General features: G+C 42.6%; 1 protein-coding gene across 1 annotated transcript in view; it reads left to right on the top strand.

Annotated features, from left to right (window-relative positions):
- The window catches only part of myo10l3 (myosin X, like 3), a 61,764-nt gene that overhangs the window by 19,355 nt on the left and 18,930 nt on the right, over positions 1–23,479 (top strand). The window contains exons 3-20 of the mRNA XM_079562758.1: positions 1,204–1,362; positions 2,348–2,535; positions 4,073–4,207; positions 4,286–4,410; positions 4,505–4,518; positions 4,632–4,716; positions 4,786–4,892; positions 5,047–5,176; positions 6,384–6,502; positions 9,775–9,921; positions 10,041–10,141; positions 10,693–10,759; positions 12,450–12,542; positions 14,484–14,552; positions 16,715–16,797; positions 16,885–16,993; positions 19,585–19,665; positions 23,253–23,377. Coding sequence (XP_079418884.1) covers positions 1,204–1,362; positions 2,348–2,535; positions 4,073–4,207; positions 4,286–4,410; positions 4,505–4,518; positions 4,632–4,716; positions 4,786–4,892; positions 5,047–5,176; positions 6,384–6,502; positions 9,775–9,921; positions 10,041–10,141; positions 10,693–10,759; positions 12,450–12,542; positions 14,484–14,552; positions 16,715–16,797; positions 16,885–16,993; positions 19,585–19,665; positions 23,253–23,377 — 1,937 coding nt within the window. The remainder of the gene's footprint in view (positions 1–1,203; positions 1,363–2,347; positions 2,536–4,072; positions 4,208–4,285; positions 4,411–4,504; positions 4,519–4,631; positions 4,717–4,785; positions 4,893–5,046; positions 5,177–6,383; positions 6,503–9,774; positions 9,922–10,040; positions 10,142–10,692; positions 10,760–12,449; positions 12,543–14,483; positions 14,553–16,714; positions 16,798–16,884; positions 16,994–19,584; positions 19,666–23,252; positions 23,378–23,479) is intronic.

The following is a 23,479-nucleotide window of genomic DNA, read 5'->3' as shown; positions in this document are numbered from 1 at the left end:
TAGAGCTGTTACAACTAATATAGAATATCGTATTACAGTTTTTAAATAACTTGCCCAACACTGACAGCCATAACCCCTCAGAGGAATCTAGCATTGTCATTAACAGTACACGATAAAAGAGAATGGACTAAAAGTACCACTGAAAGCTTTTTGTTTGGCTCACATAAGTTGTTCCTCATTGCTGGATCGTGGCTGATGTGAGAAGGAGAAAGGGTGGAGGTCTAGATGATGATGTTGGGACAGCTGGTTGTAAATCTGGGACCTTCTGCTCCATCTATGACATCACTGTACTGTATCTTCTCCCCCCGAGGCTCTCTTCTTTGCACAGACCAGTTAGAAGAATTGCGGATGACCACACTGTTTCTGGGCTATTGTCTCAGCACACACCCATTATCGGAGGGATCAGATCATGCTGAAGTCATTAGTGGAAAATACACTTTTGGGGGTCGTCTCTCATATAAAACCTATAAAACCCTACAAAGTAATACGTTGGGTAAAACGAAACCGTAGGCCTGCCCCGTCTGAGTCAGCAGTTGTGGATTCCCAGATGTGGCACTATTGAACATGCCAGAGGAGCAGAAGTAATGCACTGGGACACCACAGCCTCGGGCCCTGTCCATCAGCATCGATCAGGGAACGGTTCCCAGCAAACACCACTGAAGTCGACCCCACTTACATCACCACTCGGAGTACATTTCTATTTAGTTGTTTGTTTTTGTTTTGACGTCGCCCACAGCAAAGTTCCATACGTTAAGATTGATCATTTTCCCCTGTTAGGTTCACTTTAAGCCTGCGAGGTCAAGCATGCCTCAGTGATTCACCTTAAATACCCGGGCCGTCGCTGTGCGTACACTGAGATTAGATCTGAGTAAACTCGCCCTCTTTGTATACGTTTGTGCCGAAAGCAATGGAAACAGACAAGGACTTACTACATTCTCGTAATGCGTGAGTCAGTGTGACGTCAGAGTTGGTTAGAAAGATTTATTTGGTGCCTTTTGACTTAAGATCAGGAGTGAGCAGATCAAAAGGACAGCTCATGTTGGAGATAACTTGATAACGTGAGAGAGGCCCGACTGAGGTGGTTTAGACATGCACAAGCTAAACAAAAAAGGCTGAAATTACTCATTCATGTCACACTGACTCATGTGTAGTGTCTGTTACCTGTATTCCCCTGAAGCTGACTTCTAGGTACGATTGTTGCAGGTGGTCTACCTCCAGAGGGCGGAGCTGAGCCGGGAGACGGTGTACGCCATGCACCCCAGCAGCGTCCATGGAGTGGAGGACATGTCCACACTGTCGGAGCTGCACGAGGCTGCCATCATGCACAACCTCTACCTACGCTACCAGAAAGACCACATCTATGTGAGACTGTGTTACTGTCCCGAAGAAGAACTAAACAAAACTGTAGTGTACTAGACGTCTGAGGGTCTACGATGTGTGTAGAGATGTACTGTTATTTGGACTGACTACCACTAGACTAAGCAAATTAGATCGTACCATTTTATTTCCATCCCGATCTGATTATCAATACTTTACCGAAGGGTGCTGCCGATACTGAGCACCGGTCCGATCCCAAATGTGAGAATAAACACAATAGTATGGTCCGTGAAAAGATCCTCAGCCCAGCAACACTGGGATCATATGCAAACAACAAACTTTACAGCCACTATGCTTGTTGTACCAAATTTCTTCTTCCAGTCTTATGACTCAGTGAAGGCATCAACGTTGTAACAGAATCATTTTCTCTGTAGCTGTTTTTTACAGTTTTTTGCATGTGCAAAGCCTCCCCACCAGTATCTAGGCTGCTCTGGGTGCTCGATGCAGCAAAACTGTTACGGCTTGCATCTGTGGGTCCTGGGGAAAAAAACTTGTGGTATCGGATTGGTGAAATGTTTGGTATTTGCCAATAAATCAGAGGAATTGGCATACAATCCAATACCAGTATTGGTATACACTAAAATCATGTGTGTCCAGATAAAGAATGTGTCTCCTTGAACAACTTCTAACCCATGTTTGAGAAATGACCCCCATGACCATTGAAGCTATAGGCTGATGGAGTCTATATCTTCAATGGCATGTTGTAACACAGCACAATGACCCCAAAACACACTTAGCTCAGGCACGAGCACTTACAGTAGCCTAAAATATTAGTCGACTTAGCTCAAACTAGGTCATTCACTCCTCCACAGGGTTTTAAGAGAATTAACGACTTTTGATCACATCCCAAAAGCAGCATTACAAGTTTTAGAGCTATGATCTTTATCATATTTAATATAATCAGCTTATGGTTTCATGCTTTCTGTGTCCTTATTTACCTCTGTGCGCTGTTCCTCATTTTTTTTGTCAGACCAACATCGGCTCCATCCTGGCTGCAGTGAATCCCTACAAGCAGATCCGCGGCCTGTACGACAGCGCCTCCGTTGACTCGTACAGCAAACACCAGATGGGGGAGCTGCCTCCTCACATCTTCGCCGTGGCCAACGAGTGCTACCGCTGTCTGTGGAAGAGGCATGACAGCCAGTGTGTCCTCATCAGGTCAGGAGACAAAGGATTCCTATGTACTGTACTGCTATTTGCTAAGTTGAAATAATAAAAATAATAATATGTGCTTGGTTCAGGTGGGTTAATTAAAATTGTTTACAATGAAACATGCAGAAAAGATAAATGCGAGGCGCTTCCTACTCAAATCAAGGGCATATATTTATTTTAAGAACATTTTACTTGACTCTGTTGCTAAGGGATGCATTTCAGTTTTGTACAGATCTATTTAGCCTCCTCAATCTCCCTCACAGCCATGAAGAATGCACGGGAGCAGAGCCTTAATGTTAAATTAACTGTGGACTTCTGCTTCATCTCATGCATCATCTTTTTTCGCTCAACACCGACTCATTCAATGCAAAGTTTTCCTCAGCGTCCATTACACTAATGCTAGGCTATCAAAATTTCCCATTGTGTGAGCGATTGTTCCAAATTCCATTTTTTGGGTCTGCTTAAAGCATTTACACGTGACACATGGGGGATCCTTTTCTGCGATATGGACTCTTTGAATGTCCTTTTTTTTTTAGTACTTAATTTTTATTTTGTTTTTCAAGCAAAGAAACTCAACAAGATACATTAACATTAAGTCTCAAAGAAAAGCAGGGTGTTAGCATGCAAGAAAAAAACTCATTGTCCGCGTGAGGTAAAGTAAGTTGTATAAGAACCGAAATCACTTCTTATTGTATCAGCAGAAACAGAAAGGGTTTCCAGCGTTCAACAAAAATAGGCTTTTGTAACCTCAATGAATATGTTATTAGTTACATTTGATATAATACTCCATACTTTCTGAATCCATATATTGCAAGTCGGTGGGTCTGGTTTAAGCCACCTAATAGTTATAAATTTCCATGCAACTGTAAACAGAATATTTAAAAAGTATGTATGATCTCTGCTGACAATCCCCTTAGGTATTGATTTTTTGATTATTATTATACATTACTTTTAGGGCACTTGTTATTTGCCTTGCTCTGCCATACTATTCCCTGTCCATTCCATGCAGGGAAGTTCGTCTGGTAACGGAGCAATTGGAGCAGTTTGAAGGGGCGGGCCTAACGTGCACAGATTGTCAGTGAAATAAACCAATCAGCAATTAGCGGACGTAACAACAGATGTAGTCCAATTCACAAAATGAACTAAATATAAACTGACGAGAACGCGGAGGTAAAAAACCTCGACTACTTCATCCATGATTACCTTGGATGAAGTAGTCGGGGATTTGGTTTTTTTTATGTTCTTTGTTTATTTTCCCCCCTTAAATCAAATGAAGTTAAGTATTATTACTTCAATAAAGTGTGTGTGCATACATGTATGTGTGTGTTTGTTTGGCCTTTGGTTCGTGAGGAGGGTGGGTGGGGTGAACATGCATTTTAGTTCAAATAAATGTCGGGTTATGTTAAAAAAAAAAGTTAAATCTATAAAGTTGGGGGGAAAAATGAAAATTTTACTTAGTTAATCAAAGGGATCCAGATTAGAAAATACAGGTGTTCTTCAAGGTGTTCCTCAATTTGAATGATTCTTGCGTGTTTTGTTTTAGTGGTGAGAGTGGTGCAGGAAAGACAGAAAGCACCAAACTGCTGCTGAAGTTTCTCTCTGTGATGAGTCAGAATTCTCTTGGGACACCACCGTCAGAAAGCACCACACGAGTGGAGCAAGCCCTGGTCCAGAGCAGGTAAAGGCCTAAACCTAAAAGTATATGGTATATAGTATCCAAACGGGCCCCATGCATAAATGTGCTTTGTCATTTCAGTCCCATCATGGAGGCCTTTGGCAATGCAAAGACTGTTTACAACAATAACTCCAGTCGCTTCGGGAAGTTCATCCAGCTGAACTTCTCCCAGAGTGGAAACATCCAGGGCGGCTGCATCATCGACTGTATCCTTCATCAGTCCACGTTATGACATCATGACGAAGTATTTATATACAGTACACTGTGATGTATTGATTTTGCCTTGACTCTAAATATCAGATTTACTGGAAAAGGTAACAAATGCTGAGTAAAAGATCAACCAAAATGACGTGTGAACGATTGTATTTCATAGGAATAGATGAAAAATGCTGTCACATTCATTGATAAAGTTTCTTTGTCTTTTTAGAACCGAGTAGTGCGGCAGAATCCTGGGGAAAGAAACTACCACATCTTCTATGCACTTTTAGCAGGTGCAGACAAGGACCACAGAGGTACAAATCCTTTTATTGCTTCAGTCCTTTAAGTACTTTTTTTTCACTTTTATGTATTGGTATGTGCAGATATGTACCTCCTTTCAGAGGTTGCTGAAGCCTATCACTACTTGAGTCAGTCGGGCTGCGTGCAGGACAATAGTCTGGATGACAAACAGCTCTTCGACAGCGTCATGGTAAGGGTTCTGTGTCGATGCACGCACTCCATTAGACCACTAGAGGGCGCCAAAACCCTGCATTGACCTCTTGGAAACTGCAATGAGAAGAACATGCTAATACAGCCTATTAATCTGCATGTGTTTACATCCTCTGGACTGTGTTGCGTTACAGGAAGCCCTCAAAGTGATGGAGTTCACAGAAGAAGAGATCAGGGATGTGTTCAAGCTGCTCTCGGCTGTTCTTCAAATGGGAAACATTGAGTTCATGACAGCTGGAGGTGCTCAAATCACCACCAATGCAGGTACATGAGCAGCAGTGACTCGATCAAGAAATCAGTTTATGCACAATATCATTTTCATTCTTCTAAGTTGGTTAACATAGGTTATATAGAAGAGATGTTTTGTTATTTAAGCTCTTAACCCCAGCCTTGACCCAGGGCATTTTCTCCAGATCGGCTTTGCCCACATCTAAAAGGTTACAGCCTATAGCTCAGTGTAATGCGTCATTTGAAAGCTAAGACCTAAAAAACCCATCTAAACGGATATTTTTCCATACGTTGCTGTCACTTTTTTGACTTTTTATTTAATTTTTGTCACTTTTCTGTTACTCTTTTGTGGCGTTTTCATCCCTGTTTTCGTTTGCTGCTGTAACAGGTTTACTGCATCGAGCACCCAGAGCAGCTTAGATACTGGCTGTGGAGGCTCTGCACGTGCTAAAAACTGTAATAATCAGCCACATAGATGCTTTTTTTTAGGGCAAAGCCAAACTGGAGAAAATTTGCTCAGTTCAGGTAAGGGTTAAGAGCATAAAGGGAACTGCATTGCTGAGTTTGTGTATACTGCAATATATGTACAAGTCATTTCCAAGGATTTGGGACATAACCTACATTTTTATTGATTAGCTGGATAGAAAAGTTAACTTCTATAAAACCTTATGCTCATGTGGGTTGCAGACATGTGATTATTTGCTGCATTCCAGTGTTATTTTCATTGCGTGTACCTTACCGTCTCATATTGTATGGAGGTGTGTGATTAATGACCATGGACCTGTAAGTTACTTGTTGCTTTTATGCTCGTACGAACCTTGTAAGACTGGCCTTGGAAGCCGCTTGTTACTGGCGGGTTCGGCTCGTGGAATTTATAGCCAAAAACCACTATTTACTGAAACGGATATTTGGTTTACTGAGGTTGGCGAGCTGTGCAGCCAGTGTGTGCCTAAGCCTGATTGACATTGCGCTCACACAAGCCCGAGTGGTGCGCAGGCCGTAACACGAGCTCTACTTTCTTTGTTTGCCGTGTCTGACCTCTTTTTCCAAACGCACTGCTGAACTAACGTGACTTTCAACTGAACTCCGGTTTCCATTCAAAAAAGGCGTAGGATCACCGATGTCAGCGCTGTTGTCCGACATCAGTCGTGTGGTCACCTGAACCGCCTGCCTCTTGGCCATCTTGTTTGTTTAACCTGCTCTACATGCAGTATACATTCGGATGACTGTGTCTGTGTTGCAGTGGTTAACAATGTGAGCGAGCTGCTTGGCCTGGACTCCTTCCAGCTGTCAGAGGTGTTGACCCAGCGCTCCATGATTCTCCGAGGAGAGGAGATCTGCTCGCCACTTACTGTAGAGCAGGTATGGCATTGACAAGTGAAGGGCCAGGAAATAATCACACTCTGCAGACTTAGACACTTTTATAAACAAGCTTTTAAATGCTGGTTTTAAGTACTAAATAACTTGACCTGAACTCGGACTTTATTTCAGTGACATGGACTTGCAAATTGACGACTTGGACTCCGATCGGTTCTAATCGGCGAGAACAATAAAGGCTTGAGGGCGCTACTAGATACCCTTTTCATCTCCATACTTTGCTTCAGTTATTATAAAGAATGAAATACTGTTGTTACCTCAAACTGCAAACACTACCCATACCTTGCCTTCCAATAATGCCTTTCCAGCTTGATCAAAAATAGCCACAGCAGATAAGACAGCACAATCCCAAAGTAACTTTCGCAGTGTTAATGACATACACATAGCCGTCAATGCACTGCCTGTGTATAAGGTAGCCAAGTGATCAAAGCCTCCAACTTTCCCATATTTACCTTTTTGTGTGTGCGTTTTACAGTGATATGATTAACATTAGCTGACAGGAGTTCAAACTAACCATTGTCCCTAAAGTGTTGCATTGTAAAGCATGCTCTAGCATTGGGGGGTTGCATGAATGGAAATAAGAGCTAGTAGTGGGATTAGCGGTAGCTCATGTTCAGGGATTGTCAAACCAGCAGCTGACAAAAGTAAATTTGTCACCACTGGATTTGCGCTCTTGACTTTGGTGCAAGGATCTGTTCGGAACCTCAGCACCTTTCAGTTGTCACTTGAGCGAACAGCGCTGGGATACAGTAGAAGTCTGTTTGCTGCCCCTATCCCGGGGTGACACGCACACACACAACCCCCCCCCCCCCCCACACACACACATGCCTCTCCAGATCCCTTGCGTGACTCCCGGCCATTTCCTGCTTTTTGTCTGCCAGAATCCAAGGCACAATAAAGCCATCGTGATAGGGATCGGAGTCAGAGAGCACAATACAAAACCAGCGAGTGTGGGTGAGGTGAAAGTCTCAGCCGCTGGAGGCAGCGCAGCCGGGCACCAGACAGAGGGGGCCCAGTAAATCACCCAGTCATGTTTTATTCATAACTCAGTAAGAGCAAGTCACTTTACTATTTCATGAGCAATTTGTTTCTGTGAATTGGATGGCAGCAATGCATCTCAAATAAGTTGGGACTGTGCTATTCATGGGATTGTGCTGATAGTAAGTATTCATCATAGGTTTTCATAGGCCCGGACCAAATAAACCAATAAATAAAGTAATAATAATAAAACTACCACCATTCACTTTACCCAAGTGTCTTGCCCGAAGACAAAACAACAGTGCACACTAACTACTAGAGAATACAATATTGTGTAAAGAGAGAATGTTACATAGTTTTGGGCTGACACAGATAGACATTTGCATACATGTCAGTGTGTATGCAGAGTGAATCTCCACTCTTACTGCAGATGCACAACTGAGCTTTTCATAACTGGACAAAGACCTTGGGCAGTGGCTGGCCTTTGAAGCAGCTTGTCTCCTCACAGAGCACATTATTCCCTGTGTTGTAAATCTGTAAGAATCCCTCTCCCAGTGGTCAGGGGTCAGCCATCCTGTAGTGCCCGTTGTCAGCCCCCACCGTCTCCCACCACTCTGGACGTCCCGGACAAATGCTCATTCTTCTGACTCCTGTGACGACTATCCTGGAGCCACCGGCGTTCGGTTCACACTCGCTGAGTTTCCAAGTGGCGACGGCTAAGAGTGATTGATGGCTCCAGAAAACCCAGGAGGATTGTTGCCCCCCGTACAGTACAATCTGCCACGCTCGTGCTTTGTTTTCTCTTTGAGCACAATGTCTGTAAGGAAGCGGAGCTGGCAAGCCTAAGTTTTATATATATACACACTCGCTCAAACAGATGGCGCTTGGTTGAAAGGCTAATGGCAGACGGTGAAATAATACCTGGGTCCAGCTGGAAGGTATGTTCTGTCATTTCTCTGATCTATGAGAAGTGCTAAAATGTGGCTATCTGACTGTCAGGTGCAAGCTTGAAGACAGTCGGGCCCGCCTGCCTAATTCTGAAAAATAGACTGAAAAATAATATATTGGAGAGAAAATGTGTTTGGGCACACACTTAGATGTGATAATGATTATCAGATTGCCTGGGTGTGGCTGTAATACAGGACAGCTATCGTTTGCATTAGGACTACACAATATATCATCAAGTATTAGATGACGCAATATCCATACCATAAGAAGCCTCAATTTGGTCTGTTAAAATGGTTTAGTAAATGGCCTATCTCACTGGCCTTGATTCAGATTCATTTATACTAGCGTAGTATACTAGAGTGACTAGTTGGTTGCTGACTCGAGTCACCACTGGTCACAGAGATGTCTCCGCAACATCCCCTGGAGATAAGATGAGTCTCCAGGGAGTCTCTGTGAAAATGGACAGGTTCGATTTTAGCAGAGACGTTTATGTGAAGTCCCTGCAATGTGAGACCTGTCGGATACCAAGGGGAACTTACAGAGACATCTCTGCAACTGAGAAGGGTTAGGGTTCTTTACAATAGTTAGTCTTCAGTTAATTACAAATTCCACAACAACATCTCCGAGACGTCGCGGTTGCGTAATTTGGTGAGCGCGATCAGAAATCCGAGTCACATAGCGACGCCCCCTCTGGTGAGATAGGCCCTTAAATTTCATAACATTATTATCGTAATATTTACTTATGAAACACACATTTTTTTCTCATACTGTGCAGTCGTACTTTGCATAACACCAAAGTTTTTATTACATTTTGAATCAACAAAACCTAATAAACTGCACATTTTCATTACAAGAATACAAGATCATTATACAAATCCAGTTGTTAACTTTTAGATCATTCACAGCATGTTTTGTCATTGCCATATTGTTGCACAACTTCCTGTTACACTTCATCATCCACATGAGATTTATGCCAGGAGTTGTCTCCTAAACTGAGTGGAATAATCTGTGTGGTCGATTTCATGGAGGCCAGTGACATGTCTGTGTTTTCTCTGGATGTTGTGTGGTGTACATCACTGTTATGAAATGTTAGTGATTGACTGTTGTGAAAACAGTCATTGTCCCGTACCTGCAGCCCGCAGACAGACACTGACAAAACACAGCACTTCACCAAGGCCCTGTTAAGTAACACGTCTCACTGCATCTGCCATCTCATCAAATATGTTTATGGTGTGTAGTGTTGTGGACACATGCCACAGATGTCTCTCTTGTTGATAGTGGCCTGGTGTCTATGGAAACGCTCATCTCTCTCAACTGTCTTGGTTTCGCAGGCCGTCGACTCCCGGGACTCGGTTGCCATGGCACTTTACTCCCAGTGTTTCTCCTGGATCATAATGAGGATCAACCAGAAGATAAAAGGCAAAGAAAACTTCAAGTCCATTGGCATCCTGGACATTTTCGGTTTTGAGAATTTTGAGGTATGCGATTGTGGTATTTCTATGACAACGCTTCCCAAAGTTACATCATGGATATAAAACAAACCAACACATTTTAGTGGCTTTAAACGTGCAGAAAAAAAAAACCCTGTGTTTTCTAGGTCAACCGGTTCGAACAGTTCAACATCAACTACGCCAATGAGAAACTTCAGGAGTATTTCAACAAGCACATTTTCTCCCTGGAGCAGCTGGAATACAACAGGTGATCATGGACCTTAAACTTGTAAAGGAAGACTTTTATTGAGTACGAGATCAGGTGGCGACTTGGGGTCAGGCAGTGTATCCATATAAAGAATTACTGTAGTTCCTGAGAAAACCTTCTTGTAGACCCACTTTAAAACCGATAAATTGTTTTGGCTAAGTCGAAGAAACATTTTCGAGCAGGACCAGAGGCAAACAAACTCCCAATCTTTCGACTGATGGGAAGATAGCCCTCGGCAGTTGTCCACTCGAGGGTGGAAAAATCCCTCATTTTCCCAGATCTGATATTGTGTCTCGGGAATAATATACAGTCTCAATCTCTGATAGACTCCACAATAAATCGAGGCTGTGTGTGTCTCCTCTCTTGGCAAAACAGGCGCGTTGCCAGTAGTTCGGCCTCAGCTTCTCCCCTCCAGACAGTTGTTTGTGTGTATAATGGGGCCGACAGCGTGGACATGGCCCGTTTAATCACATGTTCTCATTGGACAATTCACCCTTTGTGTCTCCCTCCGTTGTTTATATTTATACCCTGCCTCTGTCCCTTTTTCTTAGGGAGGGCATTCAGTGGGAGGCCATAGACTGGATGGACAATGCCGAGTGTCTGGATCTCATCGAGAAGGTAACGCAGGCCGCGCCGAGTCCCCGCTAGGTCTGCACCGCTAACCGCCGACCGGAGAAATGCTGCCCCAGACGCCGAGCGCTGTTTACATTAACGTGCATTCTCCGGGCCTGTCATTATGGAATTAGGTTTCCCCCATGTTGTGTGCACAGTAACGGATACCAGCGTGTGCGGTTGGAAGTCGGGCATGAAGACAATTTGTGTTATTTTATCGGTTAAAATAAGCGCAACCTCCGTGGAAGTGGTTTGAACTGAAACGCAGGCTCAACGTCGACAAAAACAGAAAACAAAATTGAGTGGAAACTAAGATAATAGAACAAAGTGATTCATAAATAAAGCTGTCCAAGCCCTATACTGCAAGATTATTATATTTATTCATAACAGAGCTATCATATCCAAAAGCCTGAAGAAGAAGCACAAGATCATACAGAGAAAGAAATGAAAAGAAAAGTCCTAATTTCAGTGCGCACAAAAGGGTATTATTGCAATCAGTAAATGTATACATTAACCTTATAACCCCCCGCCTTAACCAAGCTAATTTTCTCATTTTTTGTTGGTTTTTCATCGCTTTTTTGTCTCTCTTTTGCAACTCTTTTTTTTGCGTGTCGTCACTTTTTTTTATACGCTCTTTTATTGCTTCTTTGTTTATGTCACTTTTTGGTTGTGTTTTCATCCTTGTTTTTGTCGCTATTTTTGAGCCAAACTGGAGAAAATGCGCTTGGTTATTTGGGTGTTTTAGAGGTTAATACATCAAAAAGTGGTAAAAACCAAAACACTGACAAAATACAGAAATTAAAGAAAGGAAAAAAATAAGCAGGAGTCAGTTTGGCATACCGTGTTTCCCGGACTATAAGTCGCTTCGGAGTATAAGTCGCACCAGCCTGGGCTTGGGAGCGTAACTGCGCGGGTTGTTCAAGAACCCGTTTGTGAACTCGTTCCTCTAGCTGTGGCCATCTAGCTTTTAGCCCCCTATTAGCTTTTTTTCGTTTTCTTCATTGCAGTAAAAGTAGCCTCCGCTTTTCGCCAGTGCCTGTCAAGGGTGTCTCCCGTTCTCTTCAAACTTTCTTTCTGCTGCTCGATTGCCTTTTTTAAAATCTTCAGTGGTACAGGAGTAGCAGATACTGGTACAAAAGCCTTGAGCGCCCTCTAGCAGCTGTCAGTGTGAAAATGTCAAACATGTGAAATAATATATTTTGATATATAAATCGCACTTAAGTATAAATCACACCCCCAGCCAAACTATGAAAAAAGTGTGACTTATAGTCCGGAAAATACGGTACTCATGGCCGCTTAGAGAAGTTGTGTTCCTTGGAATGGGACATAAAAAACACGCTCCACTGCACTGTGTGAAGCGACACTTCTTTCCCCGGGGAAATTGATATTCTCTGTATCCATATTTCTGGAAATGATACAAAGATAGATTTGGGTAGACTTGCCCTGCCCCCTGAATATCCTGAGGTGGCGATAAAAATGGGATTGAAGCAGCCTTGGCGTGACTCTGGAAATAAGATCCATCCCAAAACTGCACCTCCTTTTGTTTTAAAGCCTTTGTTGTTGCGACCACAGAAAGGATTACGATGTTTATTGTTGTTATCAATCGAGCCAGATGTGCCCAATGTGTTTGTAACTAGTTTGGTCATGACTGTGGTGAGTTCCTGCTAATGCTTCCCCTCTCTGTGTCTTTTTTTAGAAACTGGGCATGTTGGCACTTATTAATGAAGAGAGTCGCTTCCCCAAAGGCACGGACTACACCCTCCTGGAGAAACTGCACAGCCGACACGCAGTATGTGCCCAAAATACTACAAGTGCCTTGATATTGTTTACACTCCACCAAAAATGGGTCGTATGGAATTTTGTGATCAATCAGAGGCAGCTGGACATTATTGCTATGACTTTTACTTCTAAGCCTTAACTGATATCAGTGATGGGTTTAGTAAATCAGTGACTTAGTTAAAAAAGGCATCTCTGCATGGGATGCCTTAAAGATGCATTATGCAACTGTTTTTTTTTTATATTTGTGCATAATTGTCCTTTTTGTGACCCAATGGCTGTATGGGTGGTTAGTATGGCACCTTTACTTTCGATCACGGCGGCCTCTACATACAACGCTCCATCAATTGTTTCGTAGGTTTTCTGGTGAAAAAAAGTTGATCCTGGAGCATCATAGAGGCCACTGAAGGCGCTATGCTGATTACAGCCTCTGGGTCACTGAAAGGTCAAATATGCACAAATAAAGTTTTGTTCCCACATCAAAAGTTCTTTAAGCTGCATATTGAGGACACTTGCACAAGTAGTACCTATTTAATCTCATTGTTATTGGATTCTGCATTTGAAAACTCAGACCCAAGTCAATGAGCTTAGAACCTGATTGTGGCCTGAAAAAATGACACTTGTCAGTGCACCCCCCAGGGCTGCTGGGGCTGGAGTGAATTATGTACAAACTTACAATGCAAATACAATTCTCTTCTCATACCAGTTGTATAATGACAATAAAATCACCGTAACCTACAGCAGGCTGATTTTTTAATTTAAAGCATTTCTTAAAGTGCATTAGACACATTAGACACAATTTTTGCTAAAACATAGATAACACAACTATATTTAATTTATATATTTATATATCAATTTGCCAGAGATTGTACCCAGCTTTCCTCAGTTTGGCCATTTTTGTGACACTGACAGGAAGTGACATAGATTTCAAAGGCATTTGAAACTGTTGCAGTGCCGACCATGTTAAAGGGACTAGATGGAGTTTAAAAATGCTACACATTAGCCATGTCCTAATGTGAAGAATGAGCCCAGACCTTTTCACCACAACTGCCTCTAAATCCTGCACTGTCAGGGGTCTCAAAAAGTTATGCATTCGATCCGAAGTGCTGTCATGCACGAGCTTTATATAGAAGCTGCAGTTATGCATAAGACCTGAGGTGGCAGTAGTGAGTATAAAAATGACAACTTGCATAGCCCCTTTAAACCATGCAGCCAACAAACCAAATAATTACGAATAACTCAACTCAACTACTTTTAACAAAAGACCCAATACAGTTGTTACACAAGTTTTCTTAAAGTCTAATAAGGATGTCTTAATTTGTTACAGTCAAAACAACCCTTATTGAGAGTACTAACTAAACCTCTTGCTAATGTTGCTGACCCTCTCACGCACATCACACATAGTATACATACATATTTTTTCCAGACAGACATAAGACATAAACATACTCTATACAACAACCTTTTATCAAAGCCCCTTAAGTCCCTTGAAAGAAAACCTCTTTGCAGCGGCGCAGACAGCCTGGAAGAGTTAAATCTCCTGCACTTTTGTGAACCACTTGCTGGTGTTACGTTAATAGTCTGTCAGGCCTGGAACACGCCCCCAGAGGGCTCTCACATGCAATCACAACAATAGTGAAATGTGATCGCCTATTCTCCAGCCTGATCAGCTTTGTGCAGCGGAGAAAGGAGCTTCTCAGAAAACCAGACAGGGCTATGACTGACAGAAACAGGAGGGTTTTAAAGGGACACCTAAGAACTACTCGACCTTTGCGTGTCTGGGAGCTCATGTGTGCTTCAATGACATGAAAAAAAATCATGTCTGCATTGTAAGAGAAACCTCCCTTATAGCATGCCAATTGTCTGTTGAACTCTGGACTTCTGTGGTGTTACCCAGATGATGCCTTTTGATTAGCTTTGTATAATGAACAACATTCTTTGTCTTTTCCCAAAGGCCAACCCTTACTACGTGAAACCTCGAGTGGCTGACCACCAGTTTGGCATTAAGCACTACGCTGGAGAGGTAATTAACACCCCCTAAACACAAAAACTGTACGCTAAATGAATTACTCTGGGTATTTTTGGCTCTCCAGTTGGATCTTCTCTGCCAAAACAGGCTTCTGTTGACTCTGCAAATCCTGAATCTTATTTTTTACATGGAGCTGAATGAACGTTCTCTCTTGAATTTTGCTTATTTGATGACAGACATTTGAAAGGGATGCCACAGGGAGTTAGACACGGAGGAGGATATCACTGTGTCCGGGGGAAACGCAAAGCAGAGTCTTTGTGCTTTGGGAGGGTACTGCAAAGGCTTGAATTATTTGGGTTATATAAAACAACTAACTATCCTGTGTGCCTTAAATTATTGAGGACCTTGATGAAAAAAATGTGTATGGATCACACTTGACTTGACTTGACTTGACTTGACTGTAAAAACATAGGAATAGGATGGCACATATTTATTACCAAGGGAACACAAACACTCTAGTTTCCTGGAAAGTTACACTCTGAGTTAGGGTCATTGTGAACCATATTACCATGAAATGAATTACATGTGTGTCCTGCCTCCACGCTATCACCATCCTATCCCATTACCATGCTATTACTACTATCCTATAAAGTGCTATTTGACTATTTTTGTTTTTGTTTTTCGAGAAAGCCTCATTTTTATGACCATTGCACAGCGATTTACTCCTGGGTCTGGGGGAAAGTTGCTGACTGCTGCTAAAGTAGAAGTAGATTAGCCGTTGATAAAGAATGGCTTTAAGATGACAGCCTTGAAACAAAGTCCCCTCAGTTTGGGCCGGGGCAGCGCAGTCACAAGCCTGGCATGGACGTGTATGCTAATGACTTGGTCCGGAGAACACAGGCAGCCCGGGCAGACAGTTGTTCCTCCTCTCCCAATCTCTCCCTCAAAGCCTCCTCTGTTATCTCAAACTCCTGTGACTTCGCCGGGGCAATGCATCTCCTCCCAAAGATTTGATTATGATCCCGCTGGTGCCAAAGAAGTGCTGCTTTAATTCACTAACATGTTTTACAGCAAACAATGGGACTTATCTCTTACATGAAATATAGCATGCAATAAAAATGTCTTGTGTGTCATAGTGATTTCACAAAGGGAGGAAAATTGCAATAAAAGTGTTTTGGAAAATTTAATATACGGCATTTTGACGTTCCAATAACACTGCATAGCATTCATGCACAAAGACTGAATGCTTTCTGCGTAAATTAACAACTTACTTTCCAGTGACAGTGGTATTTTTCTTAACTACGCTACATGTGTGGTCCATAATACAGTTAGCCTTGAGGCAAAATGAGAGGTTTTAGTTGTAGAATACATATACAGGCTATTATCTGTGCTTACAGAGGCTGTATGTTTAAGCTGATTGAGATACTTTTGACACACTTCTAATTTTAACCATATGGGCTGACTTAAATAAGAAAGCATTCATAAATAGCTTATGTTGTTTGTAAGTGAGATACTATATATACTGTATATCCACATTAAAGGGATATTTCAGGATTTTTGACATAGTGCCTCATTTATCTGTTTTCCAGAGTGTTGTTGATTTCTGGAGACTAACAAGTAGCCTGCATTAAAAACAGTCTGACCCAATCACGGTGAACCTGAGGCAAATCACTTATAACACCAGACTACGCATATAAATGTCTGTGTTGACTGAATAATTTTTGAAATATAACCATTTTGCATTTAAAATAACTTATATTTAAGCTGCATCAGCTTCCTGGTTGTAAGCTACGCAGCGGCGGAGTGATCTGCTAGTTTACCGGATCTACAGTAGTTTGTTTACCTGCGGCCGGCATTACTACATGTGGAATTCACAAAGGAGCTTTCTACAAATCAGATATGGCAACGTTTGGAGGACTACACGATGATTTTGAAGAAGTTTTTAATGCAGGCTACAAGTTATCATAGACATGCACTAGCCTAGCACCAGCCTAGCACCACTAAACTCTTCAAATACAAGGACTGCATGAAATAAAAATTAAAGAAGTCAACAACACTGGATAACTAATGTCAAAAATCCTGAAATATCCCTCTAATAATGCTTAAAGCATGCGTGAGCTGTCAGGGCCATATACTATTAAAGTGAAACCTTTCAGCTCTCAAACTGATTGCATTTTGTAGACAAATTTGCACTGACATGTGTGTTTGTTATTCAGGTGCTTTATGATGTACGGGGGATACTGGAGAAGAACAGAGATACTTTCCGTGATGACATCTTGTTTATTCTCAAAGACAGCAGGTGGATAGTGACATTCCTCACCCAAACACGACAAAAGGGTTAATACAGTTCCTACGTTCTTACTCTGGATTTGTTTTCTGTTTGCAGGCTTGACTTCATCTATGACCTTTTCGAGCGCGTGGGGAGCAGGAGTGGAGACGAGACCCTAAAGATGGGAACAGCCCGACGCAAGCCCACTGTCAGCTCACAGTTCAGGGTGAGACTGCGCCAAATGTCACTTTCAGTTTCTCAGAATCGGAGACAACAGGGTAATTGTCTTCCCGTGCTACATGTAATGGATTCATAACATTCATCTCTGTATCATGACACAAGAAAAGTCAGCGCGGGGGCAGCGTAGAAAGATTGAAATGAGGAATTGGACAATGCCTTCAGTGTGATACGCAGAGTGCATCGCTGCTGTTAAATGCGGTTTGCGAATGGTGTGTCCTAACTGCAGTGCGGAGAGAAGGGGCAGGGGAGGATTTGGCAGCGTGCCCTGGCCTACAGCTCCTAAAGCCAGAGGATTAGGGTTGATGGCCGGGCAGAGAGGGGCCAACCAGGGGCCAATCATGCTCTGCTCTGCCAGGACAGGCCTAGATGGAGACAGACAGTCTGAGGCAGGGGGGAGGACAAAGAACGAGGCTGGGTTCAAGGGTCCTTCGCCGGGTGGATCTGAAGTGTGTTACGACCAATTTCCTTCAGTAAGATTAAGTGTCTTTGCCATATGAAATTCAGTAGTGTGATTTTTAAGTTCTACATAGACATTATAACCAAATTCACACATGTGCCCTCCGCGGGACATTCACCAGGATTTCCGGAACATCTTCTGACGCTGTTGCAATTCGACTTTTGTAATCTAACCTGGCCAGCCAAGACTAACAAAAGTCGCACGTAGTTCTGAAAAACACCTCGGTCATCTGCTGCATCAACAGGCGGAGCTCTAAATGGCGAGAGAAGTTAAATTCACGCTTGTTACATGTTCATTTGAGAGAATATGTTTTTTATTTTACAAGCAGTGACAGACGCGCTCCAGCTAAATGCTAAATAACTTGAAGCACTTGCAATGTATGTACAAATGGGCAAATAACTGTGCCACAAACTTCAGGGGGGGAAATGATTTGCTGTGAGCTCGGTCCCAGATGTTACTGTGTTTTGAACAGAAAGTAGGAGTGGCTGATTCTACAAGCAACAATCACGATGTTCATCACTAACCACAAGATTTGGTAGATCACATGTTTGCAAGAAAGGGGCTATTGAGATTGGACCACTCTGCTCCATCAAAGTTGGCAACGTGGCTAATTTCTAGCAAATGTCTCAGTATTAGTTGATTATATTACATTGTGACATAGAGGATGATTTATATGTTGTATTATTATTGTAACATAAGGTCAATGCCTTGGTAAATGATTCTAAGGGGCTACTATTGTCGTATTTTCTGGACTATAAGTCTCCATTGTTTGGCTGGGGGTGCAACTTATACTCAGATGCGACTTATATATGAAAATGTATAATTTCACATGTTTGTTATTTTCACACTGACGGCTGCTAGAGGGCACTCTAGGCTTGTGTGCGAGTATCTGCTACTCCTGTACCACTGAAGATATAAAAAAAAAAACGGTACTTGAGCAATAGAAAGAAAGTTTGTAATGAGCGACAAACTTGTGAGGGACTGGCGAAAAGTGGAGGTTACTGTTTTTGCAATAAAGAAAACGGAAAAAAAAGCTCATCGTGGGCTAAAAGCAAGATGGCCACAGCTACAGGAACGAGTTTAGAAATGAGCGCTTCAACAACGTAATGCCGGTGTAACAGGCCAAATTAACCCCCGCCCATATTAAACCCGGGTTTATTATGGCCTAGGTCAAACTATACCCGGGGGTATAAAAGAGCCTAGGCTAGACTATACCCCCCTGGGCCAGAATATACCCCTCTAACTTTTCACAATCTGAACAGATGTTTATTTGGTTTATTTGGTAGGGACAGTGCATGTTAATGATTGCGCCACACATATTTGACATTTGAAATGTGAACATGTAGCTATTGGTAATAACATAAAGGCATACAGCTATTAATATTGCATCACATGTGAACTTTGTATGCCTTGAATTACCATAATAACTATAAGCTCACTCACTCACTCACTCACTCACTCACTCACTCACTCACTCACTCACTCACTCACTCACTCACTCACTCACTCACTCACTCACTCACTCACTCACTCACTCACTCATACTTCATTCATGCACAGGTAGGCAAAGTGTCTTGCCAAAGGACACAACAACAGCCTGTACCTGCAGAAGCATGGACTTGAACTGCCAACCTTCCGGTTAAAGGACAACCCACTCTATCACCCTAAGCTACTGTTATAATTGGGGGTATAATCTGGCCTGGGGGGGTAGGAAATTGCCTTGGCCATATTATACTGCGGGGTATGAAATGGCCAAGGCCATTTTACACCCGGGGTATGAAATGGCCTCGGCCCCTTTAACCCCGGGTGTAGTCCAGATGGGGGGTATACTCTGGCCTGTTACACCGGGAGAGGCTTGTAAAACAGTACAGTTACGCCTCCGGGCCCATGTAGTTGCCAAAGCTGGTGCGACTTATACTCCGGAGAGACTTATAGTCCGGAGAATACGATACGCGTATGCTGATTTTGAAAATGATTGAAACATTTAAATCATTCAATCCAGCTTTGTTGTCCAACAGACGTCCAAAGAAATACATTGCACAATAAAATCTGCATTCACGTCTAATCCCACATGAACTCCTCTCATGTTTGCTCTTAAACCTGTGTTTGATCTGTTGCAGGATTCCCTTCATTCGCTGATGGCTACACTAAGTGCCTCCAATCCCTTCTTTGTGCGCTGCATCAAACCCAACATGGACAAGGTAGGTCATGCGAATTTCACCGCACACAAAAAATAAAAAAAAACATTCAGGATCCGAGCCAGGACTTGTCAAGGTCACCCGCCCTGGAAACGCTAACCTTTCTCAACGCTATTCATAGTTCCGTCCACTCCGATACATTTTAGCCCTGTTGTTTCTATGTTGGTGCGACTGTCTAAACACGGCGTTCACATTACAGTGTTTTTTATGGTTTAGCGGCGCAAAAGCATTTCTCCCAAAACTTCCCACCTCATCCGTCATTGTCAGAAACTCAGAAACGTTGGTCACTTTTTGGGCCAGATAGTGTCTTTGTATTTGTGGACATAAAAAGGACTGTGTACCAGAGCATTCCTAGTGCTTTAGCCTCTTCGCTGCGGAGGTCAGAGGTCTCGGCAGGCCACTTCAGCTGCAGCGGCCCGGCTCATACTCGGCTGATCTCCATGCATCAGAGGAATGTCAAGATAAGACCTGTCTGCTTCTGGAACTAGCTATTTATCATCCCACACTGACAGCGGTGCTCCTTTGTCAAATACCCCTTTTCTTGATTTTCTTGATATTTTTCTTGATAAAGTGCCCTTTTGCAATAGGAATAAACAATAGCAAACTAATGACTGTTGATATCACAGCATAACCAAGTTGAAGCTCTAGGTGCTTATGCTGGAAACTGAGAAGAAAACACACAAAAAAAGACACGAGTAGAGAAAGTGGAGACCAACTAACTGTAATGGCATCTAATAAAAACCTTTATAAAAAACATTATTAAGAAAAAGTATTCTGAGGAACTCAACTTGGGCACATACGATTTCAGAACATGCAATGATACCTAATGGAAGACTCTGATTCTGGCAGTGAATACATTATACAAATGAATCCATTGCCATTTATCAGTACAGGAAAATGACAATAATTTGTACTAAAAATAAAGAATTGAAACGAAATCCAACAGTGTGTTGTTTACACTAATTTATGGATAAAAGAGACAGCAGCGTATTATGAGTAATCGTAAACCACGAAGACGCAATAATGCTTAAACAGTTAGCCTAGTGGAGGCTAATATTGTAAACATAGCTGGGTCATTTTTCTAACCTGAATGTTGCAAACCATGCTTATAAACTCATCCAGTGAAGAATTGGAAAATCAAGAATGTGTTAAGAAAGTTAGGAAAAAGGACCACAACAACATTTTAAAAGGAACAATCTCCATTTGGCAGTACAAGGCCTTTAAAGTGACGATTGTGTTGTCATTAAGTTCTCAATAGAAGCTAGTACTGATCCATGGATTGATTTTGACATAGTGAATATTGATGACATGTTATATTCTGTTTCTATGTCAAAAAATGTGAAGAGTAATTCTTAACGAGTCAACTGAGGGCTAAAATGTGGTTGTGGGCGTGCTGAATATACTATTTCAACCTGAAATGTACTTTGGACTGTGGAGTGTACCTTTAAATCTGTTCCAACTGTGTCTGAATTGAATTAGCACCGTCCATACTTCTCTGTTCTCTCCCTGGAAACCTGGCTCTTGGCTGGTGCTGTCTGTTGGCGCTGGCTGTGGTTTTTTCACCTGGCCTCTGAGAGTTCAAATGGAACAAGCTCTGGCTCTGCTAATCCCTCAGAATGACAGGACTGCGGGCCCAATCCCCTGACATGATTGCTCCCATGCAAACGCTGTTCCTGTACAATATATTTATCTCATTCTGCTTAGCTGCGGAGGGAAGGGTCGTCCTGACTGGAAGAAGGCAGTACAGTGGCTGAGTGGTTTGCGTTCAAACCTCACTGCAATAAGGTCTTCAGTTCGATTCCCAGTCTGTGTGGATTCTGTTCCTCTCGTGCGATCTGTAAAACTTACAAACATGCACATCCTCCAGTCAGTACAGTTCAAGATTTTACCTGCATTGCTCAGCATTTGACTTATCCTTCAGTGCTGCTGGAACTGCCTTTCAGGAGCGCCCAGGGACCCATGTCCAGACCACGAGCTTGGTTAGGGTCAGCACTACCTGCTCAGTAGCAGGAGTATTTAGCATGTTTTTGTCGTTAGCCAACAATCTAGCTGCTCATAATGTCAGAGCGAACGCAGAATAACACACTTTGTACAGCAAAATAGAAACAGGAAGTACTGTACCGAAGGCATCACACAGCTATCCACATGGCTTTGCTCATAATAAATCCAAAAAGAGGGAGCTTCAGTTAATATTTGTGTGACTGTATATACTTTGCAGTTTGTGAATAATAAATATGTCATTACATAGCAATATTAGCATCATTCAGTAACAAGGTAAATTTACTTTAAGGTGCATTATGCAGCTTTGTGCGTAAAAAAAAGAGTTTATATTATATACATGTATTTTGCCTTTCAGTGACCCAGTCTGTACTTAACATATTACTTTCTACTCCACTACATTCCTATAAAGTTTCCACAGTAAAAAGTAAAAGGCTGCGTGTTTTGTCCCTATGAACACTCCCGTACATTAGGTGGTGCTGTGCAGATTTACTGTTCACAGCACTGGCTCACCACAAGGAACAAGGTTTGTCCCCGTTTTGTTGTTGCACCGGTGCTAAATTTGGGCATCATCCTCATATTTTTCAAACTTTTTGATTCACATCAATTATACTACTTGGATTATTATTTTTGGAATATGAATTTTGAGTGAGCTAGTTTTACTTGTATTGGAGTAACATTCCACTTGATGTATCTGTACTTTAACTCAGGGAATGCGATGAAGTACTTTGAAATCTCTGATCATTATTAAATTAGCATCACCCCATTGCAGTGTACCAAATGGTTTGTACAGGGCCTCCTCAAAGCTGGAGACAGCCCTGTGTGTGATGGCGACACATGTGGCAGTTCCTTTGGGCCCCTCTCGATGTTTCCGTGGCTCGGGAGAATTAGCCTGTAATTAAAGTGGCACGTTTGGGGAATGCTGCAGTGTAGGGTGAGGCTTATCCGGCCCCGTGTGCCCTCTAGATGACAATGGCTTTGAGTAAGAGGTGCACAGTAACTAGATACTTGTAATTTCTCGAAGTACACTGTGTGGGATTAGGGAGAGATGCATTAATGACTGCTCTCAAATTCATTTTTGTAAATAAACAGAATTAAGTGGGCCATGTTTTGACAGTGGGAGCTTACAAACTCAGCTGAGGTTGTACAGGCAATTACTTTAAAAGCCTCTACTCCAATGGAAAAGTCCTGGATGACTGAGAGCTCACACAAACATGTCCACATAAGTTATTAGAAGTGGTAAGGGGACTCGTGGTAGTGCTTTTTGAATAATGACATTTAGCACACGTCTTGAGTTGCTCTCGTCTGCATGACAGGGCGCAGGACCCGTGGACAATGGCGGTGATTATGAGTGAAAGGCGCCTCTTACACAACCGTCTTCATGTTTCCTCTGATGCCGTGTGTTTTCTTTACACGCACAAGGGTGTTGGTGTAACGCGATCACTCAGTCGTACCATCATTTCAATGGGCTGTTGAACTGGGAGACCTGAAGGCTCACGCGCGGGCCTCACCCCTGCAGCCCGTGCTCCCGGGGTTAAGTTTAGGTGAACCGGTACAGTGTATAACCATTGGTGTCTCTCTCTTTCTCTTAGAAACCGGATCAGTTCGACCCAGAAGTGGTGCTGAACCAGCTCAGGTACTCGGGGATGCTGGAGACCGTGAAGATCCGGAGAGCTGGGTTCCCGGTTCGCAGGACCTTCAAGGACTTCAACAGCAGGTCAGTAAATGGAATAAAAATGATCCCAAAATCTGCTTTCCCCAACCATGAAAAACATGTACAATAGGGAACCCCTCTGAGGCCAGAACTACAACTCCTCTT

This window comes from Gobius niger (assembly GCF_951799975.1).
Source record: "Gobius niger genome assembly, chromosome: 9".
Taxonomy (NCBI): Eukaryota; Metazoa; Chordata; class Actinopteri; order Gobiiformes; family Gobiidae; genus Gobius; species Gobius niger.
Note: the sequence above shows the minus strand (reverse complement) of the source record. Positions and strands in the feature narration are given on the sequence as shown.